Source organism: Poecilia reticulata, linkage group LG16 (assembly GCF_000633615.1).
Source record: "Poecilia reticulata strain Guanapo linkage group LG16, Guppy_female_1.0+MT, whole genome shotgun sequence".
NCBI lineage: Eukaryota > Metazoa > Chordata > Actinopteri > Cyprinodontiformes > Poeciliidae > Poecilia > Poecilia reticulata.
The window spans coordinates 24,289,053-24,315,186 of record NC_024346.1 but is presented as its reverse complement, the minus strand read 5'-3'; the positions used below and the strand labels follow the sequence as shown (position 1 = coordinate 24,315,186).

At 37.9% G+C, this 26,134-nt stretch overlaps 1 protein-coding gene across 10 annotated transcripts in view; it reads left to right on the top strand.

Moving 5' to 3' along the window:
* ulk4 (unc-51 like kinase 4) overlaps positions 1 to 26,134 on the top strand; it is a 98,350-nt gene that overhangs the window by 28,888 nt on the left and 43,328 nt on the right. For all 10 annotated transcript variants that reach the window (XR_535782.2, XR_535780.2, XR_535781.2 and 7 more), the window contains exons 21-31: positions 5,455 to 5,616; positions 6,990 to 7,175; positions 8,864 to 8,991; positions 13,041 to 13,174; positions 13,764 to 13,885; positions 14,058 to 14,114; positions 14,762 to 14,813; positions 15,221 to 15,315; positions 19,240 to 19,291; positions 20,343 to 20,553; positions 21,155 to 21,247. Coding sequence is in view for 5 of the 10 variants with exons in the window: in XM_008432070.1 (XP_008430292.1) it covers positions 5,455 to 5,616; positions 6,990 to 7,175; positions 8,864 to 8,991; positions 13,041 to 13,174; positions 13,764 to 13,885; positions 14,058 to 14,114; positions 14,762 to 14,813; positions 15,221 to 15,315; positions 19,240 to 19,291; positions 20,343 to 20,553; positions 21,155 to 21,247 (1,292 nt within the window). In the remaining 5 variants the exon portion in view is untranslated. The remainder of the gene's footprint in view (positions 1 to 5,454; positions 5,617 to 6,989; positions 7,176 to 8,863; positions 8,992 to 13,040; positions 13,175 to 13,763; positions 13,886 to 14,057; positions 14,115 to 14,761; positions 14,814 to 15,220; positions 15,316 to 19,239; positions 19,292 to 20,342; positions 20,554 to 21,154; positions 21,248 to 26,134) is intronic.

The following is a 26,134-nucleotide window of genomic DNA, read 5'->3' as shown; positions in this document are numbered from 1 at the left end:
GTGTGTGTGTGTGTGTGTGTGTGTGTGCATTTTGAGTTTCTGCTTTTGCTCCTGCTGGACAGAGTTTCAATACTGTTACATTTTTAAGTATCTACACCCATGTGCTTCCACATTCCTTCTCTGTTTACTCGCCTTCTGCCAAGAGCTATTTTGCATTTTCTTTTTCATATTCTCTCAAAAATGCAACTTTGGGCAATGCAGAAGAAAAAGCTTTGCATCTGAGTTTTAGATGTAAGGCTTCTTATTGCAGTCAACAGTGCTTTGCAAAAGTATTCATACCCTCTGAATTTGTTCACATTTTGTCACCAAGTAGCCCATAATTATGAAATGAAAGGAATCAAAAGCGTGATTTTCTAAGTGCTTTGCACTTAAAAGGTTAGAATAAATTCAATTGCAATAATTTGCCTTCAGAGCAGTAATTACTGTAAAAAAAAAAATCCACTTATGTGTAATTTAATTCCATCGTGAATACAGTTCCTCTGTATGCGTTTGTGAACATTAGTAGACAAACAGTGTCACAAAGATGAAGGGACAAAGCAGAGAAATAGGACTGTTGGGAGGTGAAAGGCAGAAAGAGGAAAGAAAATAACCACTTACAAAAGGAGTGAGTTTAGAACAACTGCAATTCCACTAAGATACGGTTACTAACCTAAACTTATGGAAGAATGTCATTGGTGAAAGAAAAGCCATAAAAAGTCCTATCTGCAGTCCATTAAGGGATACTTGGCAAACATGTCAAAAAAGGTGCTCTGGTAATATTAAACCACAGTTGAACTTTTAACGATTACACGCACAATGCCGTGTGGTTGAAAAATAGAACTGCGCATCACCCTGAATACACCAGCCTTACAATGAAACAAGGTGGTGGCAGCATAATGATTAAGGGATTAATTTTGTTAGAAACGACAGGAAAGCTGGTGGGTTGGGAAGATGGATGAAGTTAAACAAAAGCTGATCTTGGAAGCAGATCTTTAAAGAGGCAAAAGACTTGAGGCAGGGGTGGGGGTTAAGCTTTTAGAAAGCATGGTGGCCTAAAAATACAGCTGAAGCATCATTGTAGTTTTTTAGATCGAATCCTGTCCATGTGTTGGGATGGCACAGTCTAAATCCACACCTAAACCAATTTAGAATCGGTGGCAAGACTGAAAATTGTGATTAAATGATACTGTCCATCAAACGGGACTGATCTTGACCGCTACTGCCATCAACCATCACCATGTTCAATGACTCTTTGAAGAACCCGAATCAGTGAGCTACAACATTTAATTTCCCTTTGGGATTAATAAATCATTTTTGAATTTGAATTTGACTAGAGCCAGCTTGAAGTAAGAATGGGCAAAAATAAGTCTTAATTTATTTAGCTTGACTTTCAAAGCACTTACAAATAAATTAATCTTTACAACATATGTACATATAATTTAACTCATATTTAATGTTATGAGAACAACTTCAAAGCTGTTGACAGATTTGTGAACCAGAGCTTGTGTAAATATGTTTTTCTTCTAGGTCTTGCATAAATTGCACCGCTTCACCTTTTGTAGATAAAACAGCATCAATGTCTGTCCGTGCATCAATATTAATGAGCTCAGTTTTGCTAAAACTAAATTACTCGTTCAGTTATTGCAGCTAGAAACTGCTGACCAGATCTGACATGTGGGCGTAGTGATGGACTCGGGCCTGAACCTTCAGAGAAACATAAAGACAATTACAAACTCATCCACTCTGCTCTACTCTGCATCCACAGAACCAAAACCAAACATGGAGAAGCTTCTATGCTCCAGTAATCTGGATCTCTTTATTTTGCCACTGTAATATGGTAATATGCTTACAAGTGAAACATGTTTTAATGATAAAATCTGTTGAAGTTTTTGTTACATAGTAACGGATATCCGTACATCTCTCATTGTGTCAAATGCTCCTTGCATTTTATTTTTTGGACATTATCACAAACGCAACAGAATTTAAGTCATTTCACAAAAGATGTATCTATGACAAGTTCTCCTTGTGTTATGTTCCACAACTGATAATCCAGTGGTGTTATTCTTCACCATGACGTCAAGTTTAATAAATGTCCTTCTGTTTTTCATGGTCATATTACATTGAGGATAACTTCATCACCTTTTCCCTTCTCCCTTCTTCATGCGTTTCCCGTTTCTGAATTATAATGATGAAATTTCTGCTTGTTTCTCACCACTTGTAAGAATATCTTTCTCACTCTCTCTCTTCATGTAACACCCCTCGCCCCCAAAACCCTCACTACCACCTCCACCCTCTCTCCCTGTGTAGTGCCTGGCAAGGCTACAGTCTATTAAACACACAGACAGTGGGGGCTCCCCCGTGGGCTCATTAGTGAGCTGCTCCGCACAGCCTGGGGAACGCTGGAACAGACCATTCCGCTGGCTCCCAAAGGGGTGCCAGAGGATTCATTATGCTGCCGCTCCACTTAGTCCCCTGGTGTTGGGAACATGCTGTGATGTCGTATATTGAATTAATAGGTTGGTGATTTAGGCTGTCAGTTATCATTAGAGTCCTTGTGTTGGTTGAATATGATGTATCTTTTTAATGCGCAACATGGATGTGACAATGGATCACAGCCCGGCCACCGCTGTATGCCACAGGTAGCTCTTTAGGTTTTGCGGTCCTGAGAAGACCTGCTTTCTGTTCATTAGGTCAGGAAGCAGGTCAGTTTTGTTAACGTGTTGGGTGGGTGGCAAATTTAATCCCTCAAAATATGTTAAAAATAGACCTGAATTTCTGTAACATCTGAAGTGGAAATGTAGTTTTTGTGCTGAAAGCAGCTGTTTTGGTAATGTCTCTGTCGCAAATACTTGCGGACGCTTTATATTTGTGTTTTAATATATTTTTAAGTAATTTATTCAGTTTCATCTTTATTTTCTCTTTTTACTAATTTATGTTCATTACTTTGGTCGGTGTTTGCTTGTATTAATGTTTTATTAATAAAGGTGGTTTGAAAACGGTGGTCCTTTAAATGTAACTTTATTAGTGCTAATTTTCTCTAGATATCACTTAAAGAATTAATTTGAAAAATAACTTATTCTCATAGCACAGTTAAAGGTGCAGTGATCAGAGTTTGGGTTGTGCTTAACTCCTGCGCCACCACAGCACACCGTGGAGTCACTATTTTAAAAATATACAACATGATTATATTGTTGACATTTTAAACTTTAACTTGAGTTTATTGTGAATTAAGTAAACATATGAACTGCAGGATCACAACAGACAGACATACATTGCCTCTTTTACCAGACTTTAAAAATTTAAAATAACTTAAAATTAAAATCTTCATAGCAGCGGGATATAACAACATGTTAGCAAATATCAGCAAATTATAATTTCTCAACCGACTATCGTTGCACTTTGTTCAGTCAAACAACTTCTATTATTTCTATGGCAGGTTTCTCTGCTTCAGCCTGTTGGCTGCAATCAGCCAATCCCTCCAATCAGCTGTGACTTGCCAGTGCGCTTTAGCTCTGCCGAGAACAGAGTCTATTTGAGAATTTTGCATTAGTTGTACAGCTTCGTTAAACTTGGTATGATGTTGTGCTTTCCAGGTTTTTTAATTGTTTGAAAATTATCCTGACTCATGGTCAGTTTATTCAACAAATTAGATGAGGTGGAGAATTAACGCGTTAGCTTGTTAACATCTTTCTACTACAGTTAAGGGACCTACTCCATAGAACTTTTTTTTTTAAGTCCAACCCTTTAACTCTGAGATTTCCAAAAGGTGTCGGCATGTCCAAAACCACTTCGTTTTATGAAAGAAAAAGGTTGACAGTGTAAAAAAACCCAGAAACAAAACAACTTTACTGAACTCCGCTTGACCTTCCTGTTGTCTGCTGGAAGTCGAACAGCCATCTCTGGCTTGCAACCTGAATGGACCACAGAAATGTCTGGACATGTTTTTGAAAGACTTCTTACTTTAGAATAGCTTTCCAAATCTTATCTGCATTTATTTTAAAGCACCTCAGTGTAACAAAAATACATAACTTTCATTTTTCCTTCCCGTACTAAAAAGTTTTGCTGTTACAGTGACCTGTTTTTGCTTGGTTATGGTGCATTCACTGACTAAGAAACAAAAAAGGATTTTTGTTCAAATGTGATCACTGCTCTGGGCTGTGAAATTTCGCCGCATTGCATTGTGCTGGGCATGAATTCAGCTAAAACTGGTAAAAATACAAATCCAAAACTCTGCACAGTTTCAAAGGTTGCACTGTTTAAATTGAAAATATTTGTTTTTTGCTAGAGTCGTTTCCTGCATCTCCTCACTATTTATATGGCACTCTGCAAACTAATTGTACGCTAGAGGGTGAAATGCGACAAGGGGTTTAGTTGAAGTGTCATCAGTGTCACCTGCTCTTTTACAGGATGACCATGATAAATTGGTGTGGTGGAATTAATGTTGCCGCTATTACTGTAAGCCATTTTTCCTAAAAATGTAGTAAGATTTATTTTGGAAGAAGTTCCATTGCATCTCACACCTTGGAGAGAGTAGCGTCAAAGTGATGTAACATGGTGAAATGAAATAACAACCTGACAGAGGCAATCACATCTGTTGTACTTCCTGTCTTTCTCCACAATGACTCTTGTGGGAAAAACTAATTTCCTCAGCCACAGAAATTTCATTAGCTTGTCCCCTTTGTCTGAAAAGAAGAAGCTATTCTCTGCTCAGGCAAAGGTGTGCGGTTGCATACCGTACATATGCAGCACACAAGCACAAATACGATACTTTTTGTGTTTACTGAAATTATGATGTGTTAATTTAATTTAGTATTTGTAAATTGCTGCAGTATTCAAAACACAGTCTGAATGACTGCAATGGTTGCAGGATGTGTGATGATTTATTCTTATTAATGGAAAAATATATTTATCAGGATATGGCATCAGTATGTCTTTTGGAGAAATGGTTGGTAAAAAGTGAAAATTACAATTCCATGAAAATGTTGTCTCCTGCGCTGTCAAATTATTAAAATAACTCCAAAGAGATTTAAGCATGTTCTATTTTCAACCAGTCTTATTTTTATTTTTTTCAAAATCTCTTTCTCACTGTTTATTCAATGTCACATGCTGTTTTGATTTTAATTATGTAAAGCACTTTGAAATGCCTTGCTGCTGAAATGTGCTATGTAAATAAAATTTGATTGATTGATTGATTCAAAAATTTCTATTTATCAACATTAACTATATCATAGTATACGATCTATCATTGGGTATGGGTCAAAACATTAGTACCAACTTTTCACTTTATATTAAATGATGATTTCAGAAATTTAAAAAAGAAAATTCTTTTTTTAATGCTGACTGAAGTGAAAAAAACTAACATTTTCATTTATGTTTCTTCATTGAAGTGTACTGAAATCACACAGAGTCATGATTTTGGTGCACCGTTAAACCCTTGCTAAAAATTTCAACTGAGTTTATGTATCTCTCTTGCAGGATGATGCCGTGGTTCATCATATGGCTGCAAAAGCTGTAGAAAACGTCTCTTCGACCATCTCTGGTCTCTCTCGTCACCTGGCTACCACAGAGATGGGCTCCGCTTTGTGGTACCTGTTCAGTCACTCGACGGCGGAGGCCGTCAGAGTCACTGCCATCTCTGTAAGCTCGCTTGGCGACATTCACTCAACACAAAGGCATGTCGTGTACCTTCTGTAAAGCGGAGAAAATATGCATTGAGTAAAAATGTTCTCATCTAGTGCAGCTTCAAGGTAAAACTGAAGGAAAAAAGGCTGGTTTTTAAAGTGTATTTTAATACGCTTAACCTTGCAGCCTAAAACAAAGAGGTGGAAGGGTAGCAAAAATTTGTTGTGATGCTACCACAGACTTTAATGCATCTTATTGAGGTTCTATATAAAAGACAAACACTAATAAAATAGTAAATGCTTTTCAGATTTTTATTTGTTTAAAAATGTCAGTTACATTTGCCTGTTCTTTTTAATATTAACTTCAGCCATATTACAAAGGAAGCATCAGTGAACATCAGTTTTCCAGTTCTGTCACAGATTCTCTATTAAAATTAGGCCTGGGCTTTGACTAAGCCATGCAAACGTTAAACATGATTTGATTGAAACTGTTCCATTGAAACTCTGGCTGTATGTCCAACAGGAAAGTGAACCTCTGTCTCAGTCTCAAGTCTGGGCTTGAGGTTTTACTGTGTTTTTCCAGAATTGTCCAGTCTCCATACTTTTTCCCATCATACGTCTTCCTCACCAGAAAAAAATATCCCTGCAGCATAATTATACCATTGTGATGTGTTACCATAGGGGTGGGTCTTCAGTGTCATGTCCGAAATAGCTCTAAGAAAATTACAAATATTACTTCCTATTTCCATTTGTTCCATTTGGCCCAGCCTGCCAGTTTAAGGTGATGGTTTGCAGGTGCAACACATGAATTTCTATTTATTCCGAGATGAAGTCGGAAACGGGGGGATGCTTTTATTAATTAGACGACTTCTGAAGGCAGTTGTCTGGATTTTATTTAGGAGTAGTTACTTAAAAGGGACTGAATGCAAATGCATTACACTTTGCAGATTTTTATTGGTAGTAAAACTGCAGTTTATTATTTTCATAATATTTGTGCTTAATCACCTTCATAATTATGCAGTTGTTGTATTTGTCATTCCCATTAAATCCCAGTCTAATATCCTGGAGGCTTTAACATGACAGAATGTGCAGAATGTTGAAGTATCTGGAAGTATAATCACTGTTGATTATTACACCATGCCATTTTTTCAATCACCCACCAATGCACTCTAATATGTTAATTCATTTTGTTATTGTCACGTGTGGGGAAAATTTTACAAGTGAGTTGTTGTTACATGATACCTACTCATGTATTTTCTTTGACCTCTTCACACTCCAGACCCCAAGCGCATCATATAGCTTTACAAAGACGCGGACTCATAATTCATGAATGACATGCTGTAAAATAGCTCATGATGAGCGTGCGTTTTCATCCGCCTGTTTCCCCAGTCTCTTTCAAGGCTAACCCGGCTGGACCCAGCAGTCTTCTTGTCGGTGATTGACACCTGTGGCCCCGCAGCCGTCTTGGAGGGCATAGGTGGAGCAGGGTCCAGGGTGCAGCAGCACCTGCTCACTGCTGCGGCCTCTGCCCTCCTCGCCTCACACATCCACAAACATCGGATCACACAGAGCCGGGTATGTGCACTCTCCGAAGCACATGTGCAAGATATTACAAGAAGTTCAAATGTCAAACTTGAAGCTATTCGGGCTGCATATTATCAAGCAGCAACGCTGTTTTAATATGACATTGCGCAGGATATGTTGTGGTTATTCAGGTTCTTGCCGATGAGCACAAGAGATTTAGTGAGAAATGTTCTTAATGTTAATACATTGGTTATGATTGGAAACACTCATCAATAAATGCGCAATATAAAAACCATAGTTTGTAAAATCCTTACAATTCATCCTCTGTTTGTCTTCGCTGGTTTACCTCCTCTCAGTTTTTTTTTCTACATAGTTCATGAACTAAATCTGAACTGTGCATGAACTAATTTGTCAGGAGTTACTTATTTAATTTTTCATGAGAAAACCCATCTAGTGTGTATGTGATGTGTTAATGTTGGGGAGGCAGAGGGGCTGAAATTGATTTGAAGGTTTTTAACTTGCAGTCTAGAATTGGTAATTGACTCTGAACTGAATTTATTTGCATTGAACACTTCCAATTTAACACCAGAATACAAACTTAGTACTTCAACTCTGCTCTAATTATAAACTGATATGCATTCACCCCCCCCACCCTCTTTCTCTCCCCTGGCACAAAGACAGACAGTCCAGGAGTTTGTTTACACAGAACTCTGTCTGTTTGCGTGTGCATGTGTGTGTGTGTGCATGCATGTACATGCATGTGTGAAGAGGGACTGTGACTGTGTGCTCAGAAGCACAAACACTAATTTGTTGAGTGTGTCAGTATCTGGGCTAATTGGCTGAATGAATACGCTGCAGTCTTCTACTTCAGCAAAGCATTATGGGTAGTGGGGAGGGACTTATCAGCTAAGAGCACACGGCTGGGCTTTGAAATTAATTAACTTGGTGTGTTGCACCACACAGACTAGAACATGCTTTCACATTTGCTCCTAAACACACACGCACACACACTTGGTTGTGTATGGTGTTGATGATAATGGTGCTGTTAATGAATGTTGGTCAGTCCGATTTTTATTTTTATTTTTCCCAAGGAGTTAGTGCTACTTCTGCTAAAGGAATGGCTGTTGAAACGTTTGTATGTCATAAAGTGCAGCCTAACAGGATTATATATATATATTTTTTTATCATTTACAGTTTTAAGCACAGCTCTTGTTTTTGTTTCTTTACTTCCCTAAAATCACTGGTAGCACAATTGCTTGTTCCCCTAAAATGTTAAAACACGCTAAAGAAAGCAGTTCTATAATTTATGTTTCGCTCTTTTCAGTTGGTGAGAGCCTAGGAGTGTCTCAATAGTAATCTGTGATTTCTGTTTCGCTATGGTTTAAATATAAGACACAGAGGTCCATTTGTTTCAGACATTTTGTCAAGTTTAAACTTGTCACCAAGCATGGCAGTAAAGGCAATAGAAAATCTCAAAAAGTCACTGTTTGAGAAGTGCAACAAATAATGGCATGTAGGGGTCACAGAGTCTCAAAACAGCAAACTTTGATGTCGTCTGCATGCTAATTAGTGGTTAAGGGTGCTAGAAAAAGCCTCTTCTGTCCTACCATCACAAACATAAACACGTGGAAGCTTTTAAGAGTTCCTTTAATAACTGGAACTGTGTGGTTTGCCAGTTGTTGTTTTTCAACAATCATCAGCCTGCAGACTTAAGATTCAATGGTGGTTCTGTTTTGTAGGATTTGGTTCTGAAAGTGCTGCGTTGCTTGGAGAGCCCATCTGCTGTGACAAGAGCCAAAGCATTACTGCTGTTACTGCTGCTAACACAGGACAACACACAAATGCTGCTCTACTGCTGTCAGCACAGGTAAACACTGTACACCACTATCGATCACACACAGTTGAATAGTGAACTTATTCTCTATTACACATCATTTGATTATTTATCCATCTTAATCTATAGTATTTGGCAGGAGGTAGATCAATTTGAAGAACTCAACAACAAACTGACATTACGATAACTATTTGTAACTGAGTTGTTACAAGCTCTAGGTATCAACCTAGAGCAACCTAAGTGGCTAGAAAACTTCTACTTGGCTAATTAAAGACATTTTGCTTTTTAAACTGTACTTTATTCCTTGTTTCTAAAATGTGACGCCTGCCTGCTGTGCTTTTCTCAACTCACCACATTTTATTGCACGGCCTCCTGTTGTCTGACGGCACCGAGGCTTAGAGTGGAGAAACGTCCTCTTAGCTGCAGTCAGTCTGGCAAACCATTGGCTAATTAGCTTCTCTGGAATGTAGCGGTATACGTTCACACACAGCCTGAACTGTCGGAGAACAAACACGTTGCATTTTTGAATTCCATTTCAGGGTGAGATTTCCCTTTAATTATTTAACTGTAGCTTTCAGTACAGCTATGTTTTCTTATCTAACAACACTGCTATATAAATGACCTCTTCTGTGTACTCTCTGGTAAGACAAATGGATATATGTTCTCTATGGCTGAAGAAGTATTTTTAGATTAAATGTTTGAAAACATTTTTCAGATTAAAAAACCAAATCTGGGTCAAAACAGCACATTCTGATGCTGTAAATCGCACGTCTTGCGGAAACGTTTACAGAAGAAACTTCTTTCATCAAAATTCTGCCTGCAGATTTTAGCAAAGTAGTTATAGTTTTTATAACCTTTTGTGTTAAGCTAATGCAGAAACTATGGGAATATTAATATAAATAGATTTTCCCAAGAAATTTAATTTAGCCACATACAGTTTAGTCTTTTTCAAACTTCAAACAGTTTATTAGCAGCTTGTCCTGTGGTTCACCCCGCTGCATTGCAGCATTGAATGTGTCAGGAGCATGTGATGAAATGCATGATTCCTGCATCCATGCATCTATACAACCCTCTTCCCACTTGGCTTTTCAATTTAACTACATGTTGAAATTACTGACACATGAATCATTATAATTCTCTCTTACTGGTGTCTCATCTGTTCTTTCCCCTTGGCTCCTCACAACTTTCGCTCAGCTCTTTCTTGAACTGGCCCTCTTTAGAAATATATTAGGATGGGAACTTGGAGAAAGATTTTATACACCAGGGGAGAGATGCACTAAATAAAATCTTATGGCCAATTTACAAAGCCCTTTTTTTTTTTTTTTTTGTAAAACTATGACCTGCCCAAACCAGTTTTAGCCAAGTCCAATTTATTGTTGAGAGCAATAACAAGCCAGTTTATAAGACATGACTTACCCATGCTTTAAAAAAAATAATAAATACATTTTAAGCTGTCTCTGGGCTCTTAAATTGGTGATTATATGGCTATTGCTGCTAAAACAGCTGCTTGTGTGTGTATTCTAGATGCTGTAGTTCCTTACCTTAAATTTAAGATTTTCAAAAAGCTGCCAACAAAATCGAGCACATATCATGAGAAACAGAGGATTAAACCTCAAACAGATGAAACATAGGATCTATTCTACAGTCAAGTTCAGCCTTCTTGTTGTCTTCTTAAAGCTGTGTTCTCTCCTGCAGCCTGAATGGACTGCAAAAAATGTTTTAAAAGTGTTATAAAAATTACAATTTTCATTTTTGTATTCATCTAACTTCACTTAACTGGTGCTCCAGCTTGTTACCTGAGTCCTTCTCATTCATAACAGCATCCAAACCAAAAAATGATTATATCTGTGTTGCATTTTAGAGATTAGGCATGATGTGTTAAGTGTGCGTACAAAGATCTGGTTTCTACCCAACTTACTTGTGAACTGTCAGGAGGGATCAAGCTGAAAATCTGCCAATGTGGTCACCACTTGATTTGTCTGTGTTTCAAAAAAGGAAGTCATAAGCTACTCATTTACTTTGACTCACTAGAAATTGTCATATTAGGTGCAAAATAAATTCTTTACTCATTCTTCTGGTATGTAAAGTAACTCAGGAAACAAGTTTTTTAACTTTAAATAGGCTGCAGCATTGCAGACATACAGTTGTTTAACTTTCATTTGTCACATCTTTTTATAGATAACTTACAGGGGAATGTGATCCGCTATGCCTCTCACCTGCACACTGTCTTTCTGAACATGTCTCGTAAAAAAAATGATTTCATACAAATCTGGGTTGTGAAATAACCATAATTTCACCGGAGAAATAAACAGTGAAAGAAAATGGAAATGCAACACAATCGGTTTGTGATCTTTTTGATCCCACCGTTCTCCACAATCCACTGCTATCCCCGAAACATCGTATGTCGATTCCCTTACCATACCGCATGTAAACACATCTTCTTTTATTACATTAGAGCAGGATTATAGAAATTCAATGTTTTTGTTTTTCATTTCCTCTGGCTGTTTTTTTTTGTTTTATTTCTGCCTGCTTCTTCACACGCCTCACTTGCTCTCCTTCTGTAAGCAGAGTTGGAGCGTTTAGATTTGGTTTGCCTGTCTCTCTCCCACTGAGAACGCCACATGACTCAGCCACACAGAGACACATATTTGCCTTAGTCTCACTCTCTCGCAGCCTTGCGTTGTGTTTAATTAGCACCTCGATAACATGAAAATATGCATGCCTGTCTCTGTGAGATAAACTTGCTCGAATCTCACCAAGAGGTGTCAAGATTGGCAGCGAGGGTGGAATGTGATGGCTTTCAGCATATCCAGTCACACCCACTCAGCCGCACAGTGAGCGACTTGCGGGTCAGTTTATGTGAGCAGCTTCTGAGTCTCCGGCCGTCAGTGACAAAATGGTGGTAAGCTGGCGGTGCCTCTCTGGTCAGCAGGCTGGCTGGCTTGTTCACAACTTTTGATGGTGTCTTGTAAAAGAGCAGTCCTCAAACATTAATATCATTATGCTATGGAAAATATGGTTGGGCTGTTTCCTGTATATAAATCATAGTTTTTCTTTCTATAATCTGGACCGAAGATCCAACTTTACTATATGAGTGTTTTTATGATTATCCTAATCTGTCTTTATATTGGCTTTACGCTGCTGCATTTAAAGGTTTGATGATCTAGAATGTTAAACTATGAGATATGAGGTGTAAGCCAAAGTTAAGGAGGTTGTTAAATGTTTCTTTAACTGATTGCTAATACTCATAAACAGGTATGTAAGAAAATTTTATATTTTTGAAAGAGAAACTTATGTTACAAAGACTCATTATACATAAGGTGAAGCAGGTCAAGCCTTTATTTCTTCCTTTATTTTGATGATTATGGCTTACAGGTAATGAAAGCAAAAAATGTCTTTCTCAGAAATTAAAATGTTATATAATATTAATAATAAAATTTATTTTAAACTGAAATGCCAGCTCTCTGAAATGTATGTTCATTTCTATGCACTTCATGCTTGGTTGAGGCTCCTTTTGCATGAATGCTGCATTAATTCAGCGTAGCATGGAGGCAATCATCAGCCTGTGATTCTGCTGAGGTGTAATGGAAGCCCAGGTGGTTTTCATACCGGACTTTGTTTTACCAATTTTGATGTGGGAATCATTCTTCTCTTGAAGCTTGTGCTCCTGAACATCCTAACTAATGTTCTTTAATCTAATTATTACATCTTTTTGTTAAATTGTTAAAACATGTTCAGATAAATTGACCCCAAACGCACCTCAAAATTGTTTTTTGTAATGTTCTTTGAGTCGTTCCAGAACTCTGACCTAAGTCTGACCTACACTGACAAAAAAAAATCGTGTACCAGACTTAAAATAAAACAAACTTTTCTCAATTTCAGCTGCAATGATTAGGTGACAGAGTCAGTATTTGGTTTACCTCTTCTCTTGCTTTGAAAAGTCTGCACCCGTACGGTGCAGTTGTGTAAAGGCTCAACTGCACCATACGGGGCTCCTAAAATTAAAATGGTTATTAAGCCGCGATGAGTCTATGTAAACGTCTCACTGGAACAGTACAATCCTGCACTGTCTGTCTGCACAGACTTGTGATGTACCTGGAGAGAGACCTGCGGAAAGCCACTCCTGTCAGAGACAACCCCAGCCAATCAGGATACCTCTGTCAGTGTCTGGATTTACTGCTGCTGCATTTTAGTCGAGCTGCACCGGTGATAATGGGTAGGCTTGGAACAACTCTCACTCAAGCAAACAAACACACGCACACACACACACACACACGCCCTCCCCCCTCTCACACACGCACGCACACACACACACACACACACACACACACACACACACACACACACACACACACACACACACACACACACACACACACTAGATAAAATGGGATTTGTAAAAGTTTATTCATTTGAATTATTTTTTTTTTCACTCAAATTAAGTTATCACAGTTTAAAACCTATGTTTAAGACAGTTGTATTCCTAAGGGCTTAAAAGTATATTGAAAATTACACTCTCATCAATATCTTCATCACCAAAAATAACTTTGACTTTAGTAAATGTATGGCATTTTTATTGACAGGTAGGAGGCGCTCACACTTTATTAGCTAGTCATACTTTTGGCCAATTATATTAATTTCTACCACGTGCAAAATAAAGGAATGATCGAAGCAAGGAAAACATAATATTTGTGGGATATCATAATCGTCACTGGCAGCTTTTCTGTTTAGTGTCATTCATCCGTATTATTGGCCATTCTTGTTCGTTCTCTTCCATTTTTATGTCTTCATCTTGTCTCTTATAGAGGATGTCTTGTCTGCACTGAGAGATGTGATTGGGAGGAAACACCCATCTGCAGCTCAGAGTAAACAGCTTAAACAGACTTTGCCAACGTTGTCTGTAGTTCTAGAGCTCCTTTCATCTCAGGTAACTTAATGGTTGAGTTAATATTTCAGCAATGTTTTCAGTTGATGTTTTTAAGAAGCACCTATTTGGTTGAAGCATCGAGCGTGAGTCAGTTTACCTCTTGACTGTTTTACTTTGCTGACCTATGAACCGCTCTGTTTTTGTACTTGCTGGTCTGTTCGTCTCTCTCCAGGTCTTTAGAGCTCGAATTGTAACCCAGGAGTTTCTGGTTCAAATTGGATTGCTGCTTGTAAGTGCTTTATAAGTCACCTTTACTAAATGTCCATTTAGGTTTTATTATAAACTAAAGACAAAAACCACAAGAGATGTTGAAACTAATTACAATTTGTGTTGGATTTGAGTCATTTCCGTCATTTAGAGTGATCTTTATACTTATTGATAGACTGGTTAAAGAAAAAAAAAATCTTTAAACACTAGAGGTTTTTGTAGTTCTGCACATTATGTTGGTAATTTAGACTACAATTGACAAAACGACCAACTCATATGACATTTAGTCATGGAAAAAAAACTTATTATATTTGCAGAACATTAGTCATTCTGACTTTCTGATTTCTTTGATTATTTTGTTCACTTTTCCCTGTAGCCACCTTCATACAAACACTACTTACAATTGTATAGAATTATCTGATCTAATTACTACGATATTTTTTCGTCAAAATGTTTTAAGGTTTACTGTAAACTAAATCAGAGTCCTCCACATGTTACTGTTTTCTATTTTATTTCACACTAAATATTTACTGTCTGAACTGCAGCATCACAGTGGAATTAGTAACCCAGGATAAAATCCAACCTCTTACTCCATACACAAACAAACCCTACTGCAGCATTGCAAGTATAACATAAGATTTCTGTGGTGTTACTGCTTTCTTCTTTCAGAACTACGTTATTTCTGTGGAGTCCAATGAAACTAACCTGTCCAGTGGTGTCGGTCAGTTCTTTTCCATCGATTATTACGTAGATGCCAAATGAGAATCTACAGCTTTTTCTGTAGTCATAATATATCGATATGAAGTCACTTAGCATTGGTGTTTAGTAAATATATTTCTTTACTTTAATACCCATCATTGGGTCTTACAGTTTTTAATTTTTAAAGCTGCCTTGACTCTGAATGTTATGACTAAACCGTGTATACTTTAACTAGACATTTTAAATAAGAAACCATAATAATACTCATGTGTGGTTAGGAAAACAGACACAGTCCTAAAAAGAAATGTGTGAATTGTGAATTCCAAGTACGCATTTAAACTGCATCAGCGTTCAACCATCTTAAGCAATTAGGGAGTTTAATCCCTCAATCCTGATTCTGTGCTGCTGATAAATTTCATTCCTCATTAGGTGTTGCAATATGCGAAGAGCTGATTAGAACATCTCTGTCCATTGTGGAGGTCCTGAGTCAGCACCATACTCTAGTCACTCAGTATCATTGTGCTGTGAGTATATGCATGTGTGGCTTCCTATATGTTTTCTGATGTTGCCCTGATTGAATGTTTGAGTTAGTGTGTGTCTGTCTACATATCTGTGAGTTTGTCTGGCTGTTTAAAAGGCTTATATTTATATTACATATACATTTATATTTCAAGACCCTATAGTTATTGATTTTTGATGCCCAGTGGGGTCGTGAACCTTTATTTAGGAACCACTGTGCGAGGGTATAGCTTTATAAAATATCATAAAGTACATAAAGTGTCTTTTATGTACTAAAGATACACAAAGTATGAGTGGATTCTGAGGACACTTCTCTCTTCTTAGACCACAAAACAAACTTAAGTCTATTTCACACTTTACTTTATGACAGCTGCACTTTAAATAGATTCAGAGCTAAAACATATGGCTTACCTTAGTTTCTTTCTTTTATAAGTGTTAGTTGCTGCTCATCACGTTGTCAGTTTAGATGAAAGTGTCCGCTTAATACCTGCATTAAATTATGTTATGTAATCAGCCTACTTTGTCAATTTCATGTTGTAACTCCTGGTATTATAGTCTATGTGCCCTTCACACTTTCTAACCGGTTGGCTGATATCAGAGAACAGCGGGTCAACGTGTGAGCTATTGGCAAGAAATTAATCAAATATTGAACCAAGCGAACCTCGTCAGATTTGTGAGAGTTCTGTGCAAGCGTGCATGTGTGGATGTGCACGGGATGGAACAATGAGATTGTATTTAATGACTATTGACGTATGGGAATGGAGCGCTGCAGGAAGCAGACAGGATGAAAAGGGAGAAAAGAAAGAGATGAGGAACAGACAATGGAGCAAAGAGGAGACTTGCAGCTACTGATTGTCAATAACACAGGAAGACACTTTAATTACCCCCAAGCCAGCTCAGATTAGCTTTTATTGTTTCTGGACAAGGACATGGACTGCTACCTGGGAGATCTCTAACTTCTCAACTGTAGTTGTGTAACAAGAAAAGTTTTCTGTTATTTTGGTCTATTTCAAAACCTTTCTTAATAAAACTTTTTTACATTAATTCTGTTGTCATTAAAGCACATAAAAAAGACTGAAAAATGTGTATCAGTAAACCAAGAAAACAGGAAAACACGTTGCAGACAATCAGATCCATAAATCATATCTACTGTATTTGAATTGAGAATTTAGAAGACTTAGACAATGTAATAAAGGAAAAAACATGCAAAACATATAAAAAAAACTGTTAAAGAGGAGTGAAAACCTTTAGTCAATACAAAGTTCAACACAAAGACTATTAGAAATTGGTGCAGAATACTGATTCCAAAGCTAAACTGTAAAGGTCGCAGCAGTTTATAAGGTAGAATGAGGTATAAAGCTAAAGCTAGCCAATAAAGCTGGCATGCTATCATTGGAAAAACCAATGATAGCATGTAGGTTACCCTTCTCAAATTGACCTACAGTAAAATTCATGCAGTGTGAAAAAAACCCACGTAAAAGCTAAAATTAGCTAAAAACGTAAAGCTATCTAAAATACTAAGGATAGCATCTAGGCTAGCAACCTATTGTAACATATTCCGATCAGTCTGAAAAACACATATAAAGGCAAAAATTAGCTAAAACACTAAGCTTAGCTAAAGCAACTAGGCAAGCACTAGCATGTTCACATGCAGCCACATACTCCAGGCAGTGTGAGAAAACCACCCTCTTAAAAGCTAAAATACCAGTGATAGCATTAGAGCGTTGGAAGGAAGGTTGCAAATTGGGTTGGAAATGGGTTTTCAAGGAGCGTTTTAATGAGGGTTGGAATTAGGGTTCAAATTCAATTCAAATTCAAAAATACTTTGACACCCTTTGGTGTCAAAGGGTGTCATTTCCCTTTGACACCAAAGGGAAATGAAATAAATGTTGGAAATTAATTTAAATGTTGGAAGGAAGGTTGGAATTATGGTTGGAAGGATTTTTGGGTTTAAATTTAGATTGGGAACCCAGTCTAAATCAAAATGCAATCAAAAACTTGAAGAGGGATATTATGAAATCTGTAAAATTTATGAAAAAGTTGAAATAAATAAAAGTAGTTAGATGTGAAAGGGTGCCAAAGTTTTAGCAGAATTTCTCAGAAATTATGGGATGGTCCATTAATTTCAATGGGGCCTAAGACGATCACAAAAAAAATTATATTTCCTCTACCGTAGAAGATGTCGTAGTGTCCTGAATGAGCAAAATATAGTAAAAGTTGAATGGTTGAACTTACACAAGAATGCAGAAGTAGCTCAGTGGTAAAAAGTGTACGGGAAAAAAAGTGGAAGAACTCATTTCAGTCCCTGTTATAATTGAGCACAGTCCAAAAAGTTTTGTTTATCGTACTGACAGGGGTTCCATAAATAATTGTAATTAATGTATTATATGCAGTGCAGCATCTATCTTCTAATGAAAGAAGATACTATTGATTTTGGGGGGGTTTTGCTCCACTGGACAGTAGATGGCATGCTAACAAGGTAAAAGGGTCAAAACCACAATCGCAAACAAATACACACATTCATGTGCACACACGCTCTACCTAGCCTTTTGATGGTTCTGCTATTAATTTGCAGGCCATTAGGTAGTGGGAAACTTCCTTTGTAGTTTTCCTTCTTGTGCTTTTAATGTAATGACCTCACACACTGTGTCTGTGCTAGTCTTGTTTCTATGGTAATATTAGTAATCATGCAAATTTGTGGTATACAGTTCTTGCCTAAATAAGGGTTTGACAGTTCTGGAACATGCGTCTGTTTGATCCTAAAATAAATAAATAAATGAGAAGAATCACTCAGCAGTGAATTTCCATAGTAATTTGACCCTCTGTGACAGTGGTCTGCTTGGTTGATGCCTCCGGAATTAATGCAACACAGAGTTTCCTTTTCAACAAAATCTAAACGTGCAGCCAGTTTATTAACTGGTTTACTTAAGAAGGTATATTTCCTTTCCCCCCTCTCCCACATAAGACAACAAGGATGCAAAAGACTTAGCTGTTAACAGATAATAATGGAATAGTTCAAGTTTTTTGAAAAGAGCTTCTGTAAGAAGTTTAGAAGCGGTTCATATTTTATTTGTCAGAGATTCTCTGGGTAAAAATCCTCAAAAGATGGCACTAATGGCTTTTTAGATTGTTAGATTGGTGCCAATACCAAAGCATTTCTTCTGTGAATGCTAACCTGTGGACATTTAAGCCATCATCGCTGTCACTTCAGGTAATGAAGGATAATTATTAATAAAGGAGCAGATTGTTTTTTACATAATCACCAATGTTTTACCTTTATTTTTTAAACATAATACTCGTAATGTAGCTGTCTGACATAAAAGTAAAAAGTATTGTAACAGCTTAAAATAAAAAAATGCTTTATTATTTTGTTCAGTGGTTTCTCTGACCTGAAACTCTCACTACGTGTTTCATACAGTTGTTTCATACAGTTGTGGTGTACCATCAGTGACGGTACACCACTTCATGGAAGCCAATGGTTTCTTTTTAAATAACCATCCTACGCAGACATGACTGTATAGGTTTGTAAAATGATGTTCCCAACAACAGCTATGATGTTTCTGAGGTTGAACTTATAGAAATTTGCTTTAATCTTGACCTTTATACTTTCTCGCTATTAGCTTCTGCCTCCAGACCAAATAATCTAGCTTTATTCTAAATGAAGACCACATGAGAGTCATCTGCTGCACATATGATTTTAACTGCTTTTTACCTTTTAACAGAACCTTACTGCAGAAAATCATGAACTACCCCTTTAATGCTGTATATAGGACAATTCAATTTTCCTTTTACATACTGCTTGATACTATCTTCCTTCTGTTACTGCTTGATGTGATTTGTTTCACGTTCTCATATGATCTCCGGCTGGACTTGCGTTTCGCCAGACTGTAAATGATTCTGCCACATTCTGTCTTCTTCTGTTCCTGAAGGTTGTGGATGCTGTCCTACCTCCTCTGACAACTCTGGCTTTCAGCAGAAATGGTATGAGTGGTGTGTCACTTTTAATAAAGCGAATTAGACAGAATAGCAATAGAAAGAGAGGCTAGTATCAGAGTGCTGGGAGTGGGAAGGAACTGAAAAAGCTGAATAGCAAGTTTTCAGGCATAGGATCATTTTAATAGGAGAAACAGACTCTTTTTTTCCATTCCCTGTCACTTGAAATATATCTGTTATAAAACAAAAGAAAGTGTTTGTAATGTATCAATATAGAAAGACGGTTGGGGGTAGGGGGGCTTATGTAATGAGTCAGGTGCATAGTTGGAAATCAACTGCTAATGAGAAGCAAGAATATAAACCAGAAGAGATAACCTTGATTTTTTTTAAAGGTGGAGAATCAGTAGCTTGTGTAAATCACTCTTAACAGTAATTTAAAACATTGTTTTTGTTTTAGACCCTCTGTGAGTCATTAATGTGTAGTCGCTGTGGGTGCCCACTGCCCACACAGCAGAACTGGTTGTTAGGGTAAAGGGGGGGTTTGTTTGCCATTAACATCTTGTTTCCTTGTTACTTGTCATTCCATTTTAGTCTAAAATGTTTTGTAACCTTGAGCCTTTGGCTGTTTTTGTTAGCATGGATTTTTTTTTCATTCTCTTTATACATTTTTATCATTTCTTTTCTTTATATTGTAATGATGTAATGAGGCTACTTCTTTAGCTATATTAGTTGGGCTGTTTTAGCTTATGTTTGCACTGTAACACCGTTTTGTTAGTAGTAGTTTTTTCTTTAAAGAAACTGACATGGCGAGCAATGCTTGTGATCGAAACATACAGCTGCACCTTTACACCTTCGCTGCAAGCTGTCTTTCAGCTGATTCAATGGTTTCTCAGTAGATAAGGGGATTTTAGGTAAATAAAATGTTGCGTCTTGACAATCAAAAATCAGAAAGCGATGTACATAAAACATGACATGCTGCATGTCAGCCAAATAAGTCCAGTAGCACACGCTGGTCTAAAGGCTCCTATTTATTACAGATGCCTGAATGCCAAACCGTAAACACTGATTTATATTTGGTTTCTCTTTCTCCCCGTTGCAGTGGAGTGGTCGGTGTTTGTTTTGAAGGTGCTGTCTGAACTCAGCCTGGTTATGCTCGTCCAAAAAGATGATGAAAATGCTGATGAAAATGAGGACAAAGTAGAGGGAAAGAGAGACAGGAGAGAGACAGAAGGAGGAGCAACTGAAAGAAGTGGAGATGGAAGATCCAGCAGCCAAGTCTTATCTGTCTTCACCAAATCTCTGCTTTCAAGGTTGGTTAGTCTCCCAAATCCTTTCCTGACAGACTTGCTGTATTTTTAATTATGTTTTTTTGCTTGTTTGTTTGTTTATTTAAGAAACAAAAAGAATTTTCTGGCACTGAATAGCAATATATTTTGTGAAAAAAAAGTTTAATACCTTTATTGTCTTTATATCTATCAGTAAAAACATTTTTTATGACTATTAAGAACTCCTGTTGGTCTCATGAAGTTGCTATTTTGGCTAGACAAAAAATGGCAGTGATATGCGATATACTGGCACTAACAACGGTTTTGGCCTACAATAGTCATTTTTAACACATTGGTATCAGTCCAGTAAATCAAATTGAGCTGATATTAACAATCGATACTTATATCAGATATCAAGGTCAAACAAATCCCTAAAAGGGAACATTATGCTATGATTTTACACGACTGTATGTGTTAATTTACCAGTTTACTCCCTTTATTACCTTTCACAGCCCAGTTTTAAAAGGTTGAAGCTACTGAATTTTTTCTGCCCTCTAACTCCCTTTTTGCATTATTATAGCTTTAGTCACCTCACCTTCCTCTGACGAAGCATCATACACTAAGTACTAAGCTTGTTTCTGCCCAGGTTCGAAGTTCTTCTTTGTGCGGCAGAACCTATCCCGCTCTACGCACTCAAGTTGCTGGTATCAATGACTGAACACAGCACTCAGATCTGCAGGTACATTTAATACTCACATTTAATCACTCAAATATCTAAAGAAATATGCATCAAAATGCAATTAATTGACCTATGTATGTGGGTTGTGTAATTAAACAGACCTACAGAAAACCTTTATCGCTAATTATGCTGAAGTAACAGAAATGTTACATTTAGTGGAGACACCTTTTAATTCACGTTGCATACACTTGTTCTGATTTAAATGCTTTGCAGTCCTTGCAGGTACCGATACAAACACCACGGTGTGTAACGTTTTAATTCCAAGGCCAGTGATTCCTAGTTCAGCTCTGTGAATCACTATCCAGGCACACACATGCATAAATGCACGAACACACACACACACTCACTTGTATTAGGAGCAGTGATTTATCTGCTCTTTGCAGGATACAAAACACACCCGAATGATTATTCAATGCAGATGATGCAGATTCACTGCTAATAGTAAGAACAACTTTCCAGCTGAAGCACTGCTGGTGATCTGCATTCAAGTGGACCTGTTTTACCTGTCTTAAAAGCCAGACTTCCCTGCATTAGTAATCACTGTAGTGGCAGGCATTAGGTGCTACATAAGCTTAAGTGCGCACTGAATTGACACGTTGTGCTGAGAAATCTCTGCGAACTAGTTTCTCCTGAAGAGATTTGCTTAAAAATGTAATGCATCTTCTTTAAATATACAACACTAGGACAAAATTATCTCTGCATAATGTAGAAGGGATTCACTATCCAGGAATTTAAAAACAACTCTTGTGAAGGAAGTCATCTGGCACCAAAATAACAAGAGATAATGATGTGTTGCTCTTGCAGAGAAAATCTGCTGATTCCTTGTCTAACCATGAGATGCCTTACCAGGGTGTGTGAGTCTGCGTGTGTATGCGTGTGTATGTGCTTGTGTTTAATGTGTTCATTGGTTATATTAACATGGTTGCACTGTGGCTTTTGGCTGACTGAGCTTTACTTAGCTCACTTAGCTCCCAGTGAGTGAAAATGGCTATCATAGAGTTATGACAGCATTCCTGGAGATCTATGGAGTAAACACAAGGAGTGTTGGTTCTAAGTAAACTATCACAATATTTACTTCATTTTTTTTGGCTGATGTTTGTTGGGTTAATTTCACAAGCTAATTTGGCTTCCTGTTGTTTTAGTTCATGTGGAGGATAAATCTGCTTTACATGGTGAAGAATTTCCCAACTTTGCTCTTTATGACACATAATCACACTTTGTAATGAAGTTATAGTCTCTGTTTTGTTTCTAAACCTCTAGTCTGAGTTATCTTTCTGGGTTCTTATTTTTTGATTATTTTCTTTACGTTTTTATAATATTCACAATTTAAAATAGCATAGTTTGTTTTTCTCAGTTATTCTCTAGGCAGTTTTTCTACTGTTGTTTTCCACTTTGGTTTAACTTTAGTATAACACCTTACAAATGATTCTGTCTGCCTCCTGCGTGTGCATCGGTCCTTTTCCTCCACATCAATTAATGATGGATGCTTACTTCTTCACAATATCCTCCTTGGTTTTTTTTTTTACTTGTTTGTGTTTTTACACAAAGAACTCTGCTTTTTATCACTAAATGTAATCATGACAATGCAATTAGATCATGAGGTTTTCAAACATTAGTACTCAGAATTTAGTGGTGAAGATAAATCCAAATTCTTATAAGAAATTTATAACAATAAATGGTCACCCCTTGTTGTAATAAATTTTAACAAAGTACATAATGATTCATGCTCACCCATGATTTGGTGGTGAGTTTAACGTGAGTGGATCTTTATTCCATGGACATCAATCTCGTCATTGTGTAGTTATCAGAGATGCACGCTGAGAAATAATCAGGTACTGGGTTAGCCAGGTAAATGAAAGGTTGAAACAGAAAGATAAATGCATCACAACACTGAAATCTATCTGTGTTATCAAAGACTTTGCATAGCTAACTGTTAGCAATGTTGAGGTCAAAGGTGGTTTCTTATTTTCTCTTAATATGGATTTGAGCAAGACAACATTTATGCCCAAGTTCTGTGTCCTATTCTGACTTGAAGATTCACTCATTAATCTTTCAAATATTGTAACTTTTAATTTAAACCATTACGTTACCTTTTGTTTAGTTTTTTTTGTTATTCCAATTGCTTTTTCTGCTTGTTTTATCTGCTGCGGAAATAAGGCAATAATCTCTATTAACCTGCTCTCCATACATTCCCGACCACCAATTGTTAGAGTTAAAAGTTCATCTGCATAACTAAATACGTCCCCACTTCTCTTATCTGTAATTTTCCCCACTCTTGTCTTCATCCTTCTCTTCCTCCACCTCTCCTCATCCCCTTCTTTCCTTGACACAAGTAGAGTGACGTGAACTTTTCAAATTGGTGTCAGCCCACTCTCCTCTTTACATCTGTTTTTCTTGTTGAGTTTTTTTCATTCCCTCTGTTTGACATTATTAACAACATTTAACACTTTTTTTTCCAATCTCCGTCGCTCTCTTTCTCTCTCCATCTCTAATTTATTAACATCGTTCCATATTTCGCTCTTTCCCTTTGCCCTCACTCCACAACTTTCCCTCCATCGCTTCGGTTTTACAATCAGAAATTAAATTGCCTGGGTCTTGGTTAGATAAGTGTGGCTATGAAGCCAGCCGAGTGGTAATTAGATGGTAAATTGGGGACATTAACGTTGGGAAGGGAGCCTGCTGTCTCTCTCTTCATTATCACAGTCCAGACACCTTCAAACAACTACATTTACTATGACCTTTAGCCAAAGACCTCTTCCTGTGGGGTTGCAACTGTGTTTTCCCATCAATGTTTAATGTCCTTAAATGTCTGCCTCTGTGGGAAATGTGTGTTTATGCGTTGTAGCTAGCTTTCCAAATAACACATTTTCTTATGGGACTGCGTATAGATGTATTGTGCACACAATTGCTATACAAATGACTCCAATCCCCAATGCAAATATTTATTGGCAAAATTTGAACTTGTTTGTGCAAATTGTACACAAGAAAAGTTTAAATAAAGAAAATACATTTTACAAGGATTTTTATATAAATCAAACACAAATGGTGCTTTCGATCAGAATGCCTCAATCTCAAAATTATTCCACCCCGCTAAAAAAAACATGCATATGCAAATAAGGTGAGTTTTCAGTAGAGATGTGCCGATCAGGTTTTTTCCTGCCGATACCGATCACCTATGGGGGCCGATCACCGATACCGATCACATAATTTTTGTATTATTTTTTTTAATCATAAACACTACCGGTTACATTATGTGGAAAAAGGAACCATAAATTCACCTTAATTTAGACAAAAACTTGTTTTTAATAACTCTTTTCAAGAAGAAAACTAAACAAAACAGGCATTGTGCAAATTGTACTGCTATCTGTAATACTATCTTTAACACTGATAACTTATGGAGGCTCTGAAGAGGCTAAATAATGCAAAGAGCCAAAATAAAACCTCTCAACATTGCCAAAAATATTCAAGTATAAAACTTAACATTCAAAGGCAAATACAGGATCCATTACAATAAACAATCCAGAGTTACTGAATGAAAACTTCCTGGTAGCATGGCGGCAAGCTGATTACTGCTAGTGCTGATTGACTGTTTCTGACTGAGCAGAGTAATTATGCAGAACAAATAATCTTACAGATCAATTATTTTTTCAGAGATTATCTGTCTCATGTTTAGGATAGCGAAAGTTTTAATATGTATGTAAAATGTATGTTTTAAGTTAGATGCTGCATCTTTAAGCAGAGGTTCGGTGTGAGAGTCACTACCAGGTGGAGCAGAAGCGGCGCTCTGTCTGTGAAATATTAGCGCATAGCAGCAATTCAACAGCGAGAACAGAACCAGTGTTCTACATCGCGGACTAAAATAATTTTGCGGGTTATTTGTTTAGCTTTCTGACCGTCATGCTAATCCGGGTGAGTGTTTGTAGCTGTGCGCTGCTTTACCTACTATCTGATCCTCCATATGTCTTTTTTACTGCAGTGAGCCTCGATGTAGCCAAACTCAGTCAAGTATGGCATTGTTTATATGCCATATTAGATTCGTCGTGTTGATGCATTTTGACGTGCTTCAATTTTTACGCCGCAACACGCAAACCTCCCCATTCCCAGCCAGCGACTCAGGAACAGCCAGCCATTCAGGACCAGCCAGCGACTCAGGACCAGCCAGCCATTCAGGACCAGCCAGCCATTCAGGACCAGCCAGCGATTCAGGACCAGCCAGCCATTCAGGACCAGCCAGCCATTCAGGACCAGCCAGCCATTCAGGACGAGCCAGCCATTCAGGACCAGCCAGCGACTAAGGGCCAGCCAGCGACTCAGGACCAGCCATCCATTCAGGACCAGCCAGCCATTCAGGACCAGCCAGCCATTCAGGACAAGCCAGCCATTCAGGACAAGCCAGCCATTCAGGAACAGCCAGCGACTCAGGACCAGCCAGCCATTGAGGACCAGCCATCCATTCAGGACCAGCCATCCATTCAGGACCAGCCAGGCATTCAGGACCAGACAGGCATTCAGAAACAGCCAGCCATTCAGGAATTGCCAGCGACTCAGGACGAGCCAGCGACTCAGGAACAGCCAGCCAATCATGAACAGCCAGCCATTCAGGACCAGCCAGCCATTCAGGACCAGCCAGCAACTCAGCCAGCCAATCATGAACAGCCAGCCATTCAGGACCTGCCAGCCATTCAGGAACAGCCAGCGACTCAGGACCAGCCAGGGACTCAGGAYCAGCCAGCGACTCAGGACCAGCTAGCCAATCATGAACAGCCAGCCAATCATGAACAGCCAGCCATTCAGGACCTGCCAGCGACTCAGGACCAGCCAGGGACTCAGGACCAGCCATCCATTCAGGACCAGCCAGCCATTCAGGGCCAGCCAGCGACTCAGGAC